This window comes from Podarcis liolepis (genome assembly GCF_965112155.1).
Source record: "Podarcis liolepis genome assembly, chromosome: 4".
Lineage (NCBI taxonomy): Eukaryota > Metazoa > Chordata > Lepidosauria > Squamata > Lacertidae > Podarcis > Podarcis liolepis.
The window spans coordinates 11,648,827-11,664,909 of NC_139558.1; the positions used below are offsets into that span (position 1 = coordinate 11,648,827).

The following is a 16,083-nucleotide window of genomic DNA, read 5'->3' on the forward strand; positions in this document are numbered from 1 at the left end:
GAATTCAAAGCTTTCCTGTTTCCCCCTCAGAATTCACCAACTTTGCTCAAGGCTGTCTAGGTCTTCTGTGACATTAGGGCATGTAAGGGGGTATGGTTACAGAGGGACCCTTCATACAATCCTATATTGAGCAACAATAGAAGGGACCTCAGAGGTCTTCCAGCCTAGCCCCCTCAATGCAGGAATCACACCTATACCCGTGTCTGTAAAGGCTTTCTGTGACATCACAGCAGATCAGCCAATGGCATTAAGGAGGAGGCAGCAGAGCAATAAGGGGGGGGGGGAGATTTCAAAGATTTTGGAATAATAGAATTGTAGAGAGGGACCACAGGGGTCATTTAGTTAAACCCCCCTGCAATGCAGGAATCTTTTTGCTCAAACTCACAACCTTGAGATTAAGAGTCTCATGCTCTGTTGACTAACTAAGGTATCCTGCAGGCTTTAGATAGATAGAAGATACAAGGAGAATACCAGATCATCTGGAGAATTTCAAATGATGCTCTTTAGATTTATATTCTGCAGCTTTGTCACTATGACATAGTTTGCACATGGCTTTGAGTGAGCTGTTTGCACAGAATAGATATGTATGCTCTTTGCAACCATCTGCACCAGCCGGCATGGCTAATGGGTAGGGAAGATAGAAGCTATAGTCTAACACTTCGATGTCTGGAGATTCCCTGCTTCTAGAGTATAGGATTTTCAGTGCAGGGAGTTCCATAGTCTGGGTGTCACAGCGGGGGAGCCTAGGAATGTCGGGTGTGTGAAGAATGTTTTTGGTCTATCCCTCATATTAATGCATTTCACAGGACTATGTTGAATTACGTTGTATGTTCACACAGAGCTAGTTCTTTGCTGAATCAGCCTGCCTGAGGACCGCCTCTCTTCATAATGCTCTTCAAATATAGTTCTTCCTTCATTAAAAACTTCATAGTCATTCCCCTCTTCGGAATAGGATGTGAAAATCAGTCTATGTCTAGCTGGTGTTCCATAGTTTTCCTTCCCACTTGCATGCACTTACCGTATTTTTCGCTCTACAGTGGTACCTCGCAAGACGAATGCCTCGCAAGACGGAAAACTCGCAAAACGAAAGGGTTTTTGGTTTTTTGAGTTGCTTCGCAAGACGATTTTCCCTATGGGCTTGCTTCGCAAGACGGAAACGTCTTGCAAATTTGTTTCTTTTTTCTTAAAACCGTTAATACAGTTGCAACTTGACTTCGAGGAGCAACTCATAGCACGGTGTGGTAGCCTTTTTTTGAGGTTTTTGAAGACTTTGGTGATTTTTGAAGCTTTTCCAAAACTTTTCCGACACCGTGCTTCGCAAGACGAAAAAAACCGCAAGACGAAAAAACTCGCGGAACGAATTAATTTCGTCTTGCGAGGCACCACTGTATAAGACGCACCAGACCACAAGACGCACCTAGTTTTTGGAGGAGGAAAACAAGAAAAAAAACATTCTGAATCTCAGAAGCCAGAACAGCAAGAAGGATCGCTGCGCAGTGAAAGCAGCAATCCCTCTTGCTGTTCTGGCTTCTGGGATAGCTGCGCAGCCTGCATTCGCTCCATAAGACGCACACACATTTCCCCTTACTTTTTAGGAGGGGAAAAGTGAGTCTTATAGAGCAAAAAATACGGTACATTTTGCCTTATGTTTTCATGCATCTTGTAGACATGGGAGTAAGTTGCAAAACCCATTCCTTCCATACAAAAATGGACTCTTGCAGAAGGGCTGATGTTCCTTACAAATGTTGACCATTTGGGACTCTCACCTCACCTTTTCCTTACACTTACCAGGTCTGAGACAAGATTATGCGTCTACTTCAGCATCTGTATCAAGAAACAGCTCCAGCGTCTCTCTCCATTCGAGCAAGAAAGGGACAAGCAGCGACCAGGAATTTGATCGCTACAGCCTTGAGGACGAAGAGGAAGAATTCGACCACCTGCCCCCTCCGCAGCCTCGGTTGACCCGCTGCTCCCCTTTCCAAAGAGGAATTCCCCATTCACAGACTTTTTCCAGTATACGGGACTGCAGGAGAAGCCCGACTTCCCCATATTTCCCCTCAAACAATTATCCGCAGCAACAGTGTTACTCTCCTCAAGCCCAGAATCCTCTTGAGACACAACCAAACAGGATTAATGGAGGTAAGGTTGGCTGGCTGGCTGTTTTCTGATGTATGGATTTATTTTGCCCTTCCGGTGCCAAATCTTTAATTTTGAGGCAGGTTTCTTTTGGCCAAATTCTGTATTCCTGGAGGGCATTCACATCTCTAGGCAGTGGCAGGAGGCTAGAAATATGAAGACCACAAACTGGTCTCCAATGAGTGGCCCACTATTATGGGACACATGTCCCAAGTCATTATAACTTAGAGGTGAAATGTTAAAGTGTAGATCCTCAGTGTCCCTGTCCCTGTCTCTCTTGCTGGTCACATCATTCACTGTTTTAAACAGGGGTGGAAAACCTGTGATCTTCCAGTTGTTGTGATACTACAGCTCTTATCATCCCAGTCGCTGAGGGGAGTTGGATTTCGTCAGCACCTGAGAGGCCAGAGCTTTCCCATCCCTGTATAATAAATCACTTTTATTTTTCTTACTAGGGAAATAGTCAGCTAAACTTTTACAACACCATTATTAGAAGACAGGAGGATGTAGAGTCAAGATTAAGTTAGCCAGTTGGGCATCTTGTATCCATTGCTTTCAATCAGTTTACTCTGAGTAGGACTTAGTTGTATGTCACCCATTAAGCAGTGCACATTGGAAACTGTCTCAGCGCAATCTTGCCTTCCTTAATACTGGTTGCCAGACAGAAGAGAACGCTTTCCGAAGTAAAATAGCTTTTTTGTTAGCCAGTTGTTTTTATTGCTTTTCAAAAATTTTAACAAATCAACATCAAATTAATTCAAATTTAATACAAATTTAAAAGTTGACTTCCCACCTTGCCTCCATGACGTTTCTCGTCCCTCCTTCACTTGCTGCTCAATGTAACATACTTTTCCCAATTCCATTTCAGTACTTAAAATATTTTAGCATTTTATCATTCATATTTAATTCCCCCCTTTTCATTTAACAGTTTTTTAACAGTTAGTGAAAATGGGGGCAGTGTAGAGCCCTGATTACATATGGATGCAGTAGTGTAACACTCATCTAGTCGTAATCAAGAACCTGCTGGAAGATTCTGGGTATGATTCCTGAGAAGGGAAGGTTCAGTATCTTACGGACATGCCTTTCATTTGTGGATCTCCCCAAAGATGGCACATGCCAGAATTCTGTTATGTTGAATCTTAATGAATACAGTAGGCTGGACAGTATGAACTTTTGAGTCTCTTCTGAGTGAGTTTTTAGAGGAAGTGCTGCTGTGCAATCTCTGCCTGTGAACACATATCAGACTTTCATCTGCTTCATCAACACCTACATATGCAGCCCAGAGGCTGAGCATTGAAACAGCCCCCACCCCCACCCCCAATATAGTTTTACCTCTGCTGTTAACGGAGCAGGCAGGCTTAAGCTGCTATATCTCCCCTCTGCAATCGGAGAATAATAATAATATATGCTTTGTAAGATTTCCTGTGATTATGGATGGAGGACTCTTTTTTTTTTTGAACACCCTAAAGCGCTAAGTAAACGTTAAACATTATTCTTATTTCTCAATCATTTTACATTAATTATACAGGCTGAATATCTAGCTGTAGAAACAGGTCCCTGAACCTATATTATTAATTAGAAGTTAATAGCTATGTAAAATAAGCATGAATAATAAATACACCATAAGTGATCACGGTGATCAGTGCCCAGAAGCTGTTTAAATATGTTGCATATGTAGTCCTAAGAAAATAAGTTTCTCTCCCTTTTCTATCTGATCATCTGCCATGGGGTTTTGCTGTTGTTTTTGTCATTATATCCCACATTAATCTAGCATAGTGGCATCATTCTGGAAGCAGTTTTTCCTATCCCCTTACCCTGGTTCTCTCTCTCTCTCTTTTTCTTATCCCACCTGTTTCCTTCCATAAGAACTTATGAAGACATCTGTTAAATTGGACTGTATATTCATTTGGTCCAGCATTCTGATCTCTGTGGTTGGTGTCAGGCCAAAACAATTCACTGCCTGAATTGGCCCCCTCCAGGTGCATCACCAGGTACATGCAGCATCATTCAGATACCAGTCCCTGCCTTCAACTATTTCCTCCCACAACGTTCATGGTGCTGCCTGAAGCAGATGGCTTCACCTGGATTCACCACAGGACCATCCCTGCCATCAGTAGCCAGGCAGGTCCTTCTAGAAATGGACGAACAAGACATGGAGGCAGTTTTGTTCCCCTCCAGCATCTAATACTCTGTGGTATACTGCCTCTAGCATGGACGCTTTACTTAGCTTATCATGGCTTCCCTTTACTTCATCATCTTCCTTCTCACCCTGTTGGTGGTCTTGAATAACGCATGCTAATGCCTTTGCACTCTACTAATTGTTACTACCGACTGGTGTCAACTGTAGCAAACATCTCTATGGAAAGGTAACATATTGGGTTGCTTCCAGTGCTGCGCAAGCAGTGTTCTCTGCAAGCAGTGAGCCTTCCCTCTCCCTGGGCACCCTCCAAATCTACTCTTGAGGTTCCCCCAAACCGCGGGAAAAGATTCTGAGGGTGTGCAGGAGGCTGAATCAGGAAGAAAAGGAGAAGGAAGTCCCATTATGTAAGTGGAAGTCTTGTCACAAAGCAGCATATTGGGTTCAAGCAGCCATGCGTAAACTAGTTACTATTGTTCTCAGTGTGCAGTTTTGCATTCTTGGCAAATAGTTTCTGGCAGGGCCGTAACACAAGCGCACGCTGTTAAATCTAGCTGCAGTATGGCAAATAGAGGTAAGAGGAGGATTGGGCAGGAGATGGGCATTTCATAGAATCCTAGAGTTTGACAGGACCTCTTAGACCGTTAAACTCTGTGCTTGCTTCCCCACTGCCACCACTTTTGTGGCGATCACACAGGGTCCCCAGACGTTTAACGGTCTGTTGATCCCTGTGCCACCCCTGTGCTCGCTTCCCCGCTGCCACCAACCCGTTACTCTCGGGTAAAACACTGAGTCCAGACAGTTGTTAAAAGTGAACCAAATAAACAAGTTTATTTTATAAATATTAACAAGTTTATGGTTTCTCAGATAATCTTCCTGTCAGTGTCTTAACTTTAGTTTTGCTACCGGCCTATACCTTCCTAATACCTTCTGACTGATTATCTCAACTGTTTGGCTGACTCCTCTTAACAAATTCTCTCCCTCTCTCACACCAGACTAGCCCAACCCACAGACTTCTCTTCTCTGTCTCTTCTAACTCCAGACTGTCTTCTCAACCACCCTAACTCTAACTCCTAACTCCTCCCCTTGGGTTCCCATTGGTTAGTCATTTTACAATTAGTTAAACCTTTCCTTATGAACCCAGTATGATGTCACACACCTAGGAGGGCAAACGCCACACTCATGTTCTGTTGGTTGGCTGGGGCTGGAACAACAGAATGATTGTGTAGCCCATGTCCATGAGCGTATTCTAAAGGAAAAGCTATCCTTCATCCAGGGAGGTTTCTTGCCTTCCATGTTAGTGCATAGCACTTCTACTGTTGACAGTACTTTGCCCAATAATTTTCATGGTTTTTCATGTAAATGCAAAAACAACATATAACTAGGTACTTCGACTTTTCAATGTTGAAATATTTTTGCCCTAACTTAATTTATTGCAGCTCTTCAGATGGTGGATCTACAGATATAAGATACTGGGAACAAAGAGTTGGAGCAGCTGTTGCCTTTAGTACCTTACATAGCCAGCAAGTTAACTTCTGGGAAGTTCTTCCAACAAAATATTAAAATACAGTGGACGCTCGGGTTGCAAACGTGATCCGTGCGGGATGCATGTTCGCAACCCGCAGTGTCTGCGTACGCATGGGTTGCGATTCGGCGCTTCTGCGCATGTGCGACTGCCAAAACCCGGAAGTAACCCGTTCCAGTACGTCTGGGTTTCGGTAGGTCCATAACCTGAAAAAACGCAACCTGAAGCATCTGTAACCCGAGGTATGACTGTACAGTAGTCCAAACATTAAAAGCTTCCCTAAACACTGGCATCATACCAGGCTGTGGAAGACCCGGAATATTAGGTGGTGGTGGTATCATAGCTCCTCCTGGAGGTGGCACAGACAATGGAGTAGGTGGAATTTTGCCTTGCTGAAATGCAGCCGTTGTTGCCATTGCGGAGGACAGAATGTCACGTTAAGTTCTCCTTGGGCCCAGTCAAGGAGAGTTTCTTTTTATGTTATGAGACATTTGGTGAGAGGCGACTTGACCACAAGCGGTTCCTAATGGTGACAATGATTTGCCTTTGTTGCAGACAAGCTCCGAAGGAGCATGCCAAACTTGGCTCGGATGCCCAGCACCCCAACCCTCAGTACCAATGTTGGCCCTGCCATCACTGTGAGGAACAGCCTAAGCTTTGATTCTAATCTGCATGGAGCTGGTAACGGGATATCAAGAATACAGTCCTGCAGTAAGTGTGAAATCTTTATATTTCATTGTGGGATGGGAAGCTGTCAGGGTACAGCACTTTACAGTGGTACCTCAGGTTACAGACACTTCAGGTTACAGACTCCACTAACCCAGAAATAGTACCTTCAGGATAAGAAAAGAAATCGTGTGGCGACGGCGTGGCGGCAGCAGGAGGCCCCATTAGCTAATATGGTACCTCAGGTTAAGAACAGTTTCAGATTAAGAACAGACCTCCAGAACAAATTAAGTACTTAACCCGAGGTACCACTATATTTTAAATCACCAATATTCTGGGATGAATCATGGGCAGTGATCCTTTAATACCAGGCATGTCTGGGTTTTCTTAGCATGCATTTGTGTATGGCTTAGAAAAGCTGCAGCCATTTTAATGGGTTTTTTCCCCTTCCTAAAGGGTCAAAATTGTTTGTGTGCTTAAAAAAACCATTTTACTGGCAGAAATGACTGGCAGAATCTGAGACCAGGGAGAAGAGTTGGTGGAAGAAGATTGGAAAAAGTTTAAAGACTATTTACAGAAATATTGTAAAATTAATGAATGTTAGAATGATGTTGGATAGAAACTAAGTGGTCTATAGCTGTAATGTTATAAGGGAATACGAGAAAATGGACGATTAATAGGTAAAAATCCAATGTTACAATATTTTAAGATTGAAGACCAGGATAAACAAAAAGGGGAGAGATTTGCTGAACTAACTATCTGAACAGGAATACAGAAAAGGGAGGCGTGAGGAGGTCCGGGAAATAAGCAAATGAAAGATAAGTCATTGAAAGAGCGAATTGTTTTTAACTATTTTTATTTTGTATTTTTCTTTTTTAATTTTGTAATATTTTGAAAATTTCAATAAATATCTTTTTTAAAAAATAAAAAAACCATTTTACACATTCAACAGGAACAAGTTACTAAGCTTTATAAAGGATTGGGGGGGGGCGAGGTTCAAGTGTGGTTCTGTTTAACATACAAGGAATGTATACATTAGTCCAAACCGATTAGTCTGTTAAAATGTCCTGGCACTGAAAGAGAAAAAAATCAATATATAGAGAGGGTAAATGTGGTTTGGTGCTATTTTGCCCCTTTCTTGGTTTTTTAAAGGTACCTGAATGCTGTGTAGCTTGGGGTTTCACTTTTTTGTCACTCTTCCTCTGTCTTTTGGAAGGTGACTTTCAAACAGCTTCCCCTCAGCCAAACAAGGTAGTTAGTTCGAGGTCTTGAGGCTGCCGTATGACTTTTCCATCAAGTTGGTGCAATAAAACAGCAGCTGATGCCACCAGAGAGCAGGGTTGCATAATGTCTTGGGTGCTTTAGCGCTGATTCCTAGTGACAATTCATACCAAGCCAAATTTAGATTGTGCTGCTAAATCTGTACTGTCACTTTTTAGCTGTGAAACATGAAGCTGAGGGGATGTGGTTTTTTGAAGTAACAGATACTGAGTAGCAGTGTTCTACCTTGAGAATATTTTTGAAGGGTGTCAGATATTTACATCAGTCTGGCTTAAAATTCTAGCTGAGTAAGAATTTGACTTGCTGGAACTGGCCAGAATGAATTCAGAATTCTTTAGGGGACCAGTGATAGGATTAAGATAGATGCACAGAACTGATGTGGACCGGTTTTCAGCAGTTGCTTCCCCTGGGAATTGCAGCAAAGGCAGTGCCTTGCGGTACCTTAAAAATCTAACACAATATTTTGCTGCATAATTTTCCATGGACTTGAGTTCACTCCGCGAGATGCATGAAGTGAGTTGTAGTTCTGCAAGGTACACAAGGGATCTGAAGCACTTTCGCCAAGCTACAGTTCCCAGGGTTTTCTAGGGGATAGGCACCCATGGCTCCTACTGAAGTAGAAAGAAATGGTTCTGAATTCATGTACTGTAGTACAATACAGTGGTACCTCGGGTTAAGTACTTAATTCGTTCCGGAGGTCCGTTCTTAACCTGAAACTGTTCTTAACCTGAGGTACCACTTTAGCTAATGGGGGCCTCCCTCTGCTGCCGCGCCGCCGGAGCACGATTTCTGTTCTCATCCTGAAGCAAAGTTCTTAACCCGAGGTAATATTTCTGGGTTCGCGGAGTCTGTAACCTGAAGCGTATGTAACCCGAGGTTCCACTGTACTTTTATTGGTGCACGTTGAAGTCTGCGTGACACAAGTGTTATATAAAATAAAACAAAATGACAGAGAAAACTTGGCATATAACAATATAACCTAGTAATTGGCTATCTGCAATCTCTCGGCCTATCCTGCTCCACTGGAGGTTTGTGAGGGCGAAATGCTGCTCTGAGCAAAACACAGCAAGGAAATATTAACAACATACATGGAACAAAGCCTTGTATCTTTCTAGGTTACTGCAGCCTGAAGCCATCTTTAGGGCTGTCTTTAGTGTCTTACGTACTTGACCTATAAATGCATTTGACGAGTCTAGGGTTGCCTTCAGGAGTGTGTGGATCTCTGTGGCACACAGACCGGTAAACCCTTGGGTTTTTTGTGGTGTTTATTTATTTATTTATTTATTTGCACTCCCTTTCTCTAGTTCCTTCTCCAGGGCAACTTCAACACAGAGTTCACAGTGTGGGACACTTTCCAATATCGGTTCGGCAGCCTCTCAAAGCCACAGCCTATGTCAGCCCAACCGTTCAAGGGAGCAGCAGCGGCGGCGGCGGCGGTGGTGTTCCGTTGTCCGGCAACTTACAGCTACACTCCAACACAGGCATCCCGATGCCAAACAAGACTGCAAACGCCAGCATTGCAGCTCGCAGTGGCCTCCCAAGGCCTTCCCTGGCTATAGGGGGGAGCAGCATACCCAGGAGCAAAATTGCACAGCCAATCCGAAGGTAGGAGTTGACTTGCTAAAGGGAAAAATTGGAGTGTTTTTATGCAGCAACTGGAGAACTGGTTGAGAAATCAGCCCTCTCTGGAGAGCTGTAAGGCTGTCAGGAGGGGGCTGGACGTCTCTCGAGTGAGAATTTGCAGCCCTGGAATAGCTTGGATTCTCTGGGAGAGTCATGAGAGCTAAACTGGTATCAAATGGATAAAGGTTGAACAGTGCAGATTTGAATATAATGCCTTAGCTTAACAAGTCTGTTGTAGATCAATACTTTTTCTTGAAGTTATAGTCAGGTGTGGTGTAGTAGTTAAGAGCGATAGACTCGTAATCTGGTGAACCGGGTTCGCGTCTACGCTCCTCCACATGCAGCTGCTGGGTGACCTTGGGCTAGTCACACTTCTCTGAAGTCTCTCAGCCCCACTCACCTCACAGAGTGTTTGTTGTGGGGGAGGAAGGGAAAGGAGATTGTCAGCCGCTTTGAGACTCCTTAGGGTAGTGATAAAGCGGGATGTCAAATCCAAACTCTCTTACCGGAGACGGAGGGTGATTAAAGAAAAGCAAGTTGCAACTTACTTCTGAGTAATCAAGCATAGGGCTGCCTTTATGGACTACCTAAAAAGGATGCATTTGTCCACCACCTGAGCCCATAATAGAAGCCTCACATGGCCACTTTTTCTAGGGCTGAGTATAGACTTTAGTTTAGAGGATTCACTCCCCACAAATTTAGCCGTTGTTGGAAACCTCAGCAAAGGAGAATGCTCTTGTGCTCAGGTCCCACTTGTGCCTTTCCCCACAGGTATTTGGTTGGCCCAGGTGAGAACAGGATGTTGTAGTCTTTAAATAAGCACCTGCCGTGGGCAAAAAAGGAGTGAGAAACTGCCTTTAATAATATGCAAGAAGTCCCTTTCATGCAACACTTTCTATATCCTTCAGAAATAAATTACGCTGCGCCATGTGTAATTTATGAGGGAAATAGACTTTTCCCCCTCTTTTTTGCTGCCTGACTGCAGCTGAACCAACTGGAGATAAGATTTTGAGAGTTGCCCAAACAAAGCTGCAGTTGACTTGGAGAGTCGCGTGTTGTGCCAGGCCTACTCTTGTTCTGCTCTTCTGTTCTCCTGCGGGGTTGATCAGACTTTTCCAAGAAGAATCAGGAAAGTGCTTTCCAACTCCCTCCTTTTAAGAATATTTTAAAGTAAAAGGAAGCCAGCGATCGTATAAACTTAGCTTGCGACCCACTAAACAGAATGCTGCCTGCTAAAACGTAAAGGGACCCCTGACCATTAGGTCCAGTCATGACCGACTCTGGGGTTGCGGCGCTCATCTCGCTTTATTGGCAGAGGGAGCTGGTGTACAGCTTCCGGGTCATGTGGCCAGCATGACTAAGCCACTTCTGGCGAACCAGAGCAGCACACAGAAACACCGTTTACCTTCCCGCCGGAGTGGTAGCTATTTATCTACTTGCACTTTGACGTGCTTTCGAACTGCTAGCTTGGTAGGAGCAGGGACAGAGCAACGGGAGCTCAATGCTGCCTGCTAGCGAGCAGCAAATAGAGGAGATCACTCAACCCCTAGCAGAGCCCGTCGCATTGGAGAGGAGGCATAGGTCAGCGGTAGGACATGTGCTTAGCATGCAGAAGTCCCCAGGTCCAATTTTGGGCATCTCCAACTGAAAGTAGCATGTGATGGGAAAGACCCTGATGAGACAGATGCTGCTTGGGTAGGTAGACTAATGGTCTGACTCAGTAGAAGAGGGCCTCACCCTGTGTTCCTGTGCCTGATGAACTGTGCCTGGTTTTGTAGGTCACAAGTTGTGCAGACCAGCTATGTTTTGTTTTTTTTTCTAATGGAGCAGCTGGAACACTGTCAGCTACTGCAGTGCGATATTTCCTTGGGGAGAACCCTGATTAAGTTATCCCGTTTCGTTAAGCCAAGAGCCATTTAACAATTCGACATCCACTTTAATTGTGTTGATAGTTTGATAATGAAGTGTTACTAAATGTTAGATACCTGTAATTAAAGGTAGCAACCCAAGGGCTAAGTTCTGGCGCACCACTGGGCAGCTTAAAAATACCTTTGGCTTCAGTAGGATTGGAGCAACTTAACTGTGTGCATGGATTGCTGCTAAGGTGGTTCAGCACTGGGTCAGGGAGAACTTACCTGCATCCTTCTTGAAATAGTAGCATGTGGGAGATGCAGGGAAGCCTTCTATAATTGGCAGTAAAGTATATTAACCTGTACCTCTTACCTTGGACAGTCTATCCAAAAACACCGTCTGGAAATCTGCAAAATCATTGGCACACAGTTGCTGAATCTCTTTAACTAGATGTGCCAGGGATTGAACCAGCATGGGCTCTACCACAGAAAGACCATTTATCCCAAAATTACTGAAAAAGGGGTGGGGGAGGGGGGAAGGTGGATTCGAAGCTCACTCATATTTTGAAAGGAACTCTGCATGTTTACAGCTGTTGAGAAAATGGTCTCTCTTAGGAGTACATGCCATACGTTTAAAGCACATGACTGCCCCTAAAGAATTGTAGGAGCTATAGTTTAAGGGCGCTGGGAAACTTCAAATGTACATGGTGCATGTTTTTAGCATGTACCACATGGTAAAATGGTTACGTGAGGAAGACTTAATACATAATCTGGAAGATGTATACCTTCATCATGGAGCTTGTGAGTCAGCCAGCCTCCCAGCTCTGTTCATACAAAAAATAACTGTAGACCAAACTGAGTGTTTTTAGTGCCTCTACACTCCCATTTGTTAACCTTTTGAATCACTTATTTTGCACCGCATATTTCATCACTTGTGATGCACGGTTGACATGTATGGTCAGGATTTTCTGGGCCCACTACACTGTATGTGGATGAAACCCACTGACACAGCTTTGCATAAAATTTACATGTGTCTTGTTGTATTTGAAAAACCTACCGTATTTTTCGCCCCATAGGACGCACCTAGTTTTTTTGGGGAGAAAATAAAGGAAAAACATTTTTATTCCCCCCCCCCCCCCAGGTGCGCTGCGCTAATCCCGAAGCTTGGGGCATGCGGAGCTCAGCGCGCCCCAAGCTTCTGGGTGCTACAAGGTCTCCGCTAGCCGTGGGAGAGCCGCGCGACTTTGCGCGGCTCTCCCACGGCTAGTGGAGCGCTGCACTAATCCCAAAGCTTGGGGCGTGCGGAGCTCAGCGCGCCCCAAGCTTCTGGGTGCAGGCAAGCTCTCCGCTAGCCCTGGGAGAGGCGCGTGGCTCTCCCACAGCTAGCGGATAGCTTCCTGAAGCCTGGAGAGTGAGAGGGGTCGGTGTGCACCGACCCCCCTCGCTCTCCAGGCTTCAGCGAAAGCCTGCATTCGCTCCATAGGACGCACACACATTTCCCCTTCATTTTTGGAGGGGAAAAAGTGCGTCTTATAGGGCGAAAAATACGGTACTTGTCCCATCTTTGAGGGACTATCAGAAGCCTCTTATCTGAGAGTGATGGTTCATTTTTAAAAATGAAAAGAAGGCTAAAGCCTCTTTCCAAACTCTGTAGGGATGACAGACAGATACTGTGTGTTGCCTTCTCTTAAGCTATAATTTAATACCTCTGTTCCTCTGAAGTGGCCCCTGAAATCTACCACTAGCAGCCTAGGCATTTTTTCATGTCGGGGTGGGGTGGGGGAGCGCTGAGGAGAAATGAGTTTCAACAAGGTGTAGACTAGTGGTCCTTCCTCAATTTGCAGTTGACAGTTTAGTCCAGGTGTCAGCAACCTTTTTAAGCTGTAAAAAAGTCCACTATCCCTCAGACCATGTGGTGGCCCGGACTATATTTTGGAAAAAAATAATGAACCAATTCCTATGCCCCACAAATAACCCAGAGATGCATTTTAAATAAAAGGACAATTTCTACTCATGTAAAAACACGCTGATTCCCGGACCAACTGTGGGCTGGATTGAGAAGGCGATTGGGCCGCATCCGGCCCATGGGCCTTAGGTTGCCTACCCCTGGTTTAGTCCAGGGGGAAATGGAAGAGAAATTCTGTTCTTTATTAGTGTTTCTTGAATCTGTCATTTTAGATATTAGGAATCGTAACATCTCCTGGGGGCTTCCTATCTTGATTCTTGATATCCTTCCCCACACAGTGTAGATAACTGGGGCTGCCTACACACTGCACCTTTAAAGTACATTCTTTCCCTCGAAGAATTCTGGGCACTGTAGTTTACTGCTTTCAGAGTTAAAATTGCCAGCAATCCTACAGTGCCCAGTCTTCTTTGAGTGGGGAAAATGTGCTTTGAAGCTATAGCCTCAGCTGCTTTCCACACAGTCAAAAGGCTCTCTTGACCCCATCTTTTGCATTGTGAAAGGCAACAGATGCATCGACAAAGTAGTTTCTTCTCTGTAATGTGTGTTGTCACTCTTTTCCCCAGTGCTTACCCTAAACTATGGTTTGTTTCTTGAAACAGTTTTCTCCAGCCGCCAAAACCTCTTTCTTCGCTTAGTACTCTACGGGACGGCAACTGGAGGGATGGCTGCTATTGACAATGGGTCGAGCCAAAATTCAGATTCTCCTACCCAGCTGGCTGGGTAAATATAACTGTGAGAGGCTGGATGAATAACACAGGGCTGTTTCTTACTCTTCTGTCATTGTCGTTGGTCACTAAACATATTACACTTAGTTGTTTGCTCAGAAAAACAAACAAACAGCAGTGTTGTCAAATTAACATTGCAGCATTATGGTTTAGGTTTTTAAAAAACACATGCATAAAGTATCCCACTGGGGGGAGCCAAAATGTGACTTCTGGGTGCTTTGCCATAACAGTGTTCAGATCTCTTTGATTTGTGTACTACTTTTTGTTGCTTTAACGAGTTCCCTTGCAAATTGACAAAATAGATCCATATCCTTACCTGCTTCTTCTTTTGTAGCCTTTCCAAGGGAGTGTATTTTTGCACACACCCCTCCACATTTTGCTTGAATCATAGGGTATCAAAGCATTTTGTGTGTGCCATAAATCTACCCCCACACACTTTTTAATAGTAAGGTACTGTTATGTTCAAGATGTATTTCTAACCATGCCAATCTCCCCAAATGCAGCTACAGCTATCCACACACAGATGCAGACATCCATACACATATTTCTAACTGCATGGGGGAATGTGGATGGTTTTCAGCTGCTTAAGAAGTCACATCCAGTTCCAGTCAGATTCTTGGTGATACTCAGTTCACCTGTCCTTGGGCCTGTGTGTATGTTAGAGAGATGGGGCGAGATGTCTGGATTTAGACCTTTCCCCACTCTTGGGACTTGAAAAAGAGTATTTTTTCCCCTTTACATCACATGCCAGGTCTATTCTTGAGTACATATATTGTTGGATTGGGGCCATGATGGACAACATGACAGCTGTGTTGTATGTTTATGTTGTGAGAGCACACACTAAAGTATTTGCTTGAAACTGCCATGACTTCCTGGTCAACACGAACCTGTCTCTCATTTCCTTGTTCCAATGTTAATTTATTATCACGGGGATGTTGTATTTATAAAGAGGGCGTAAATTGCATTGCACTTGAAAGATGCGATGGTCTCTTAAATGGTTGGGTTTCAATACTTTGTAATAAAGAATAAAATTGCAATGTTTTATTAACACTTGTGTTTGGTGAAAACAAACAGGTTTTCATGGAAGTAAAACTTTTTTGATAGACCTTTTGCAAGAAAAAAAAATTGCACTAATCAATGCTTTCTTACTATGGGGATATGATTTTAATACTTGATTGCAACTTGTATTCTGCTGATCTGGAATGTTTCAGAAATAAAGAAATCTATTTCAGCAATCTCATGCCATTCTTGGATGTGCAATAGAAATAGTGAGTCTGTCTCTTATTTCCTTAGTAGAATGGAGAGTTCCTGTGGTAGTGAGCAAAGTTTGACTGGAAAAAATTGACCGTGTAAGTTACAGGCACTTGGTACTCCAGCTGCTCAATTCAGCCTTTAGTTGTTCCATTTGGCCTCCATAACCACATATATCTCTCAGGTGGCACAACTGATCCATGCATCTGGCTGTTAACCAGAAGGTTGGTGGTTTGAGCCCACCCAGCGATGGCCGGGGGCAGGATTCCGGACTATATACCAAGAGCAAACTCAGTCCCCAGGTGCTGGTCTTGCTATAGCCTCATCCATATCCTTCAGGGAGCCCCACAATTTGCAGATCTACACAAAATCTTTAGGGGACAGAATAAAACCTAAGTGGGGAGTGTTGGACTTTTGCGCCAACACAGAGTGGGTGCAGTGGCGTAAAAATCAAAGGCTGTCTGCAATATCTTTGCTTGGATTTATTTCAAAGACATATCAGTCAAACGCTGCAAGCCATCACTCCTCCTCACCAGCAGCATACAAAAATATTAATCAACTTAAATACAGTTTTCAAATAATCAGTTATCCTATCACATCCCTTCTTGCATCCAGTGCAGAAAATAATTAGTCAAATAGGCAAGAGACCACAGGTGTGCAGCTAAGTAGGTCAAACTGCAAACATACACCTGTGAGCTTCAATTAACCAACCCCCCGTTCCTACATAGCATCATTGACCACTTTAAGATAAAGAAAAACCAGCTGAGAGAAGGGTGGCCAAAATTACTGAGCTCTAAGCGTTCTTGGTGGGCAAAGAATTAGGAACATACATTGTGGGGTGGAGAAGAAAACAGGAAATGGAATGTTCTGACAGTCAACATGGCTAGCTGGAACACTGAAACGTGGGGTTACAGGTCCCACTC

The 16,083-nt window shown here is 44.0% G+C and overlaps 1 protein-coding gene across 3 annotated transcripts in view; it reads left to right on the plus strand.

Annotated features, from left to right (window-relative positions):
• Positions 1 to 15,080, plus strand: part of SLAIN1 (SLAIN motif family member 1) — a 35,508-nt gene extending 20,428 nt beyond the window's left edge. For 2 of the 3 annotated variants that reach the window (XM_083501235.1, XM_083501236.1), the window contains 4 exons: positions 1,792 to 2,139; positions 6,354 to 6,509; positions 9,050 to 9,350; positions 13,784 to 15,080. In XM_083501235.1, coding sequence (XP_083357361.1) covers positions 1,792 to 2,139; positions 6,354 to 6,509; positions 9,050 to 9,350; positions 13,784 to 13,859 — 881 coding nt within the window. In that variant the 3' untranslated portion in view covers positions 13,860 to 15,080. The remainder of the gene's footprint in view (positions 1 to 1,791; positions 2,140 to 6,353; positions 6,510 to 9,049; positions 9,351 to 13,783) is intronic. The other variant, XM_083501234.1, reaches the window with a different exon arrangement.
• The last annotated feature ends 1,003 nt before the right edge of the window (positions 15,081 to 16,083 follow it).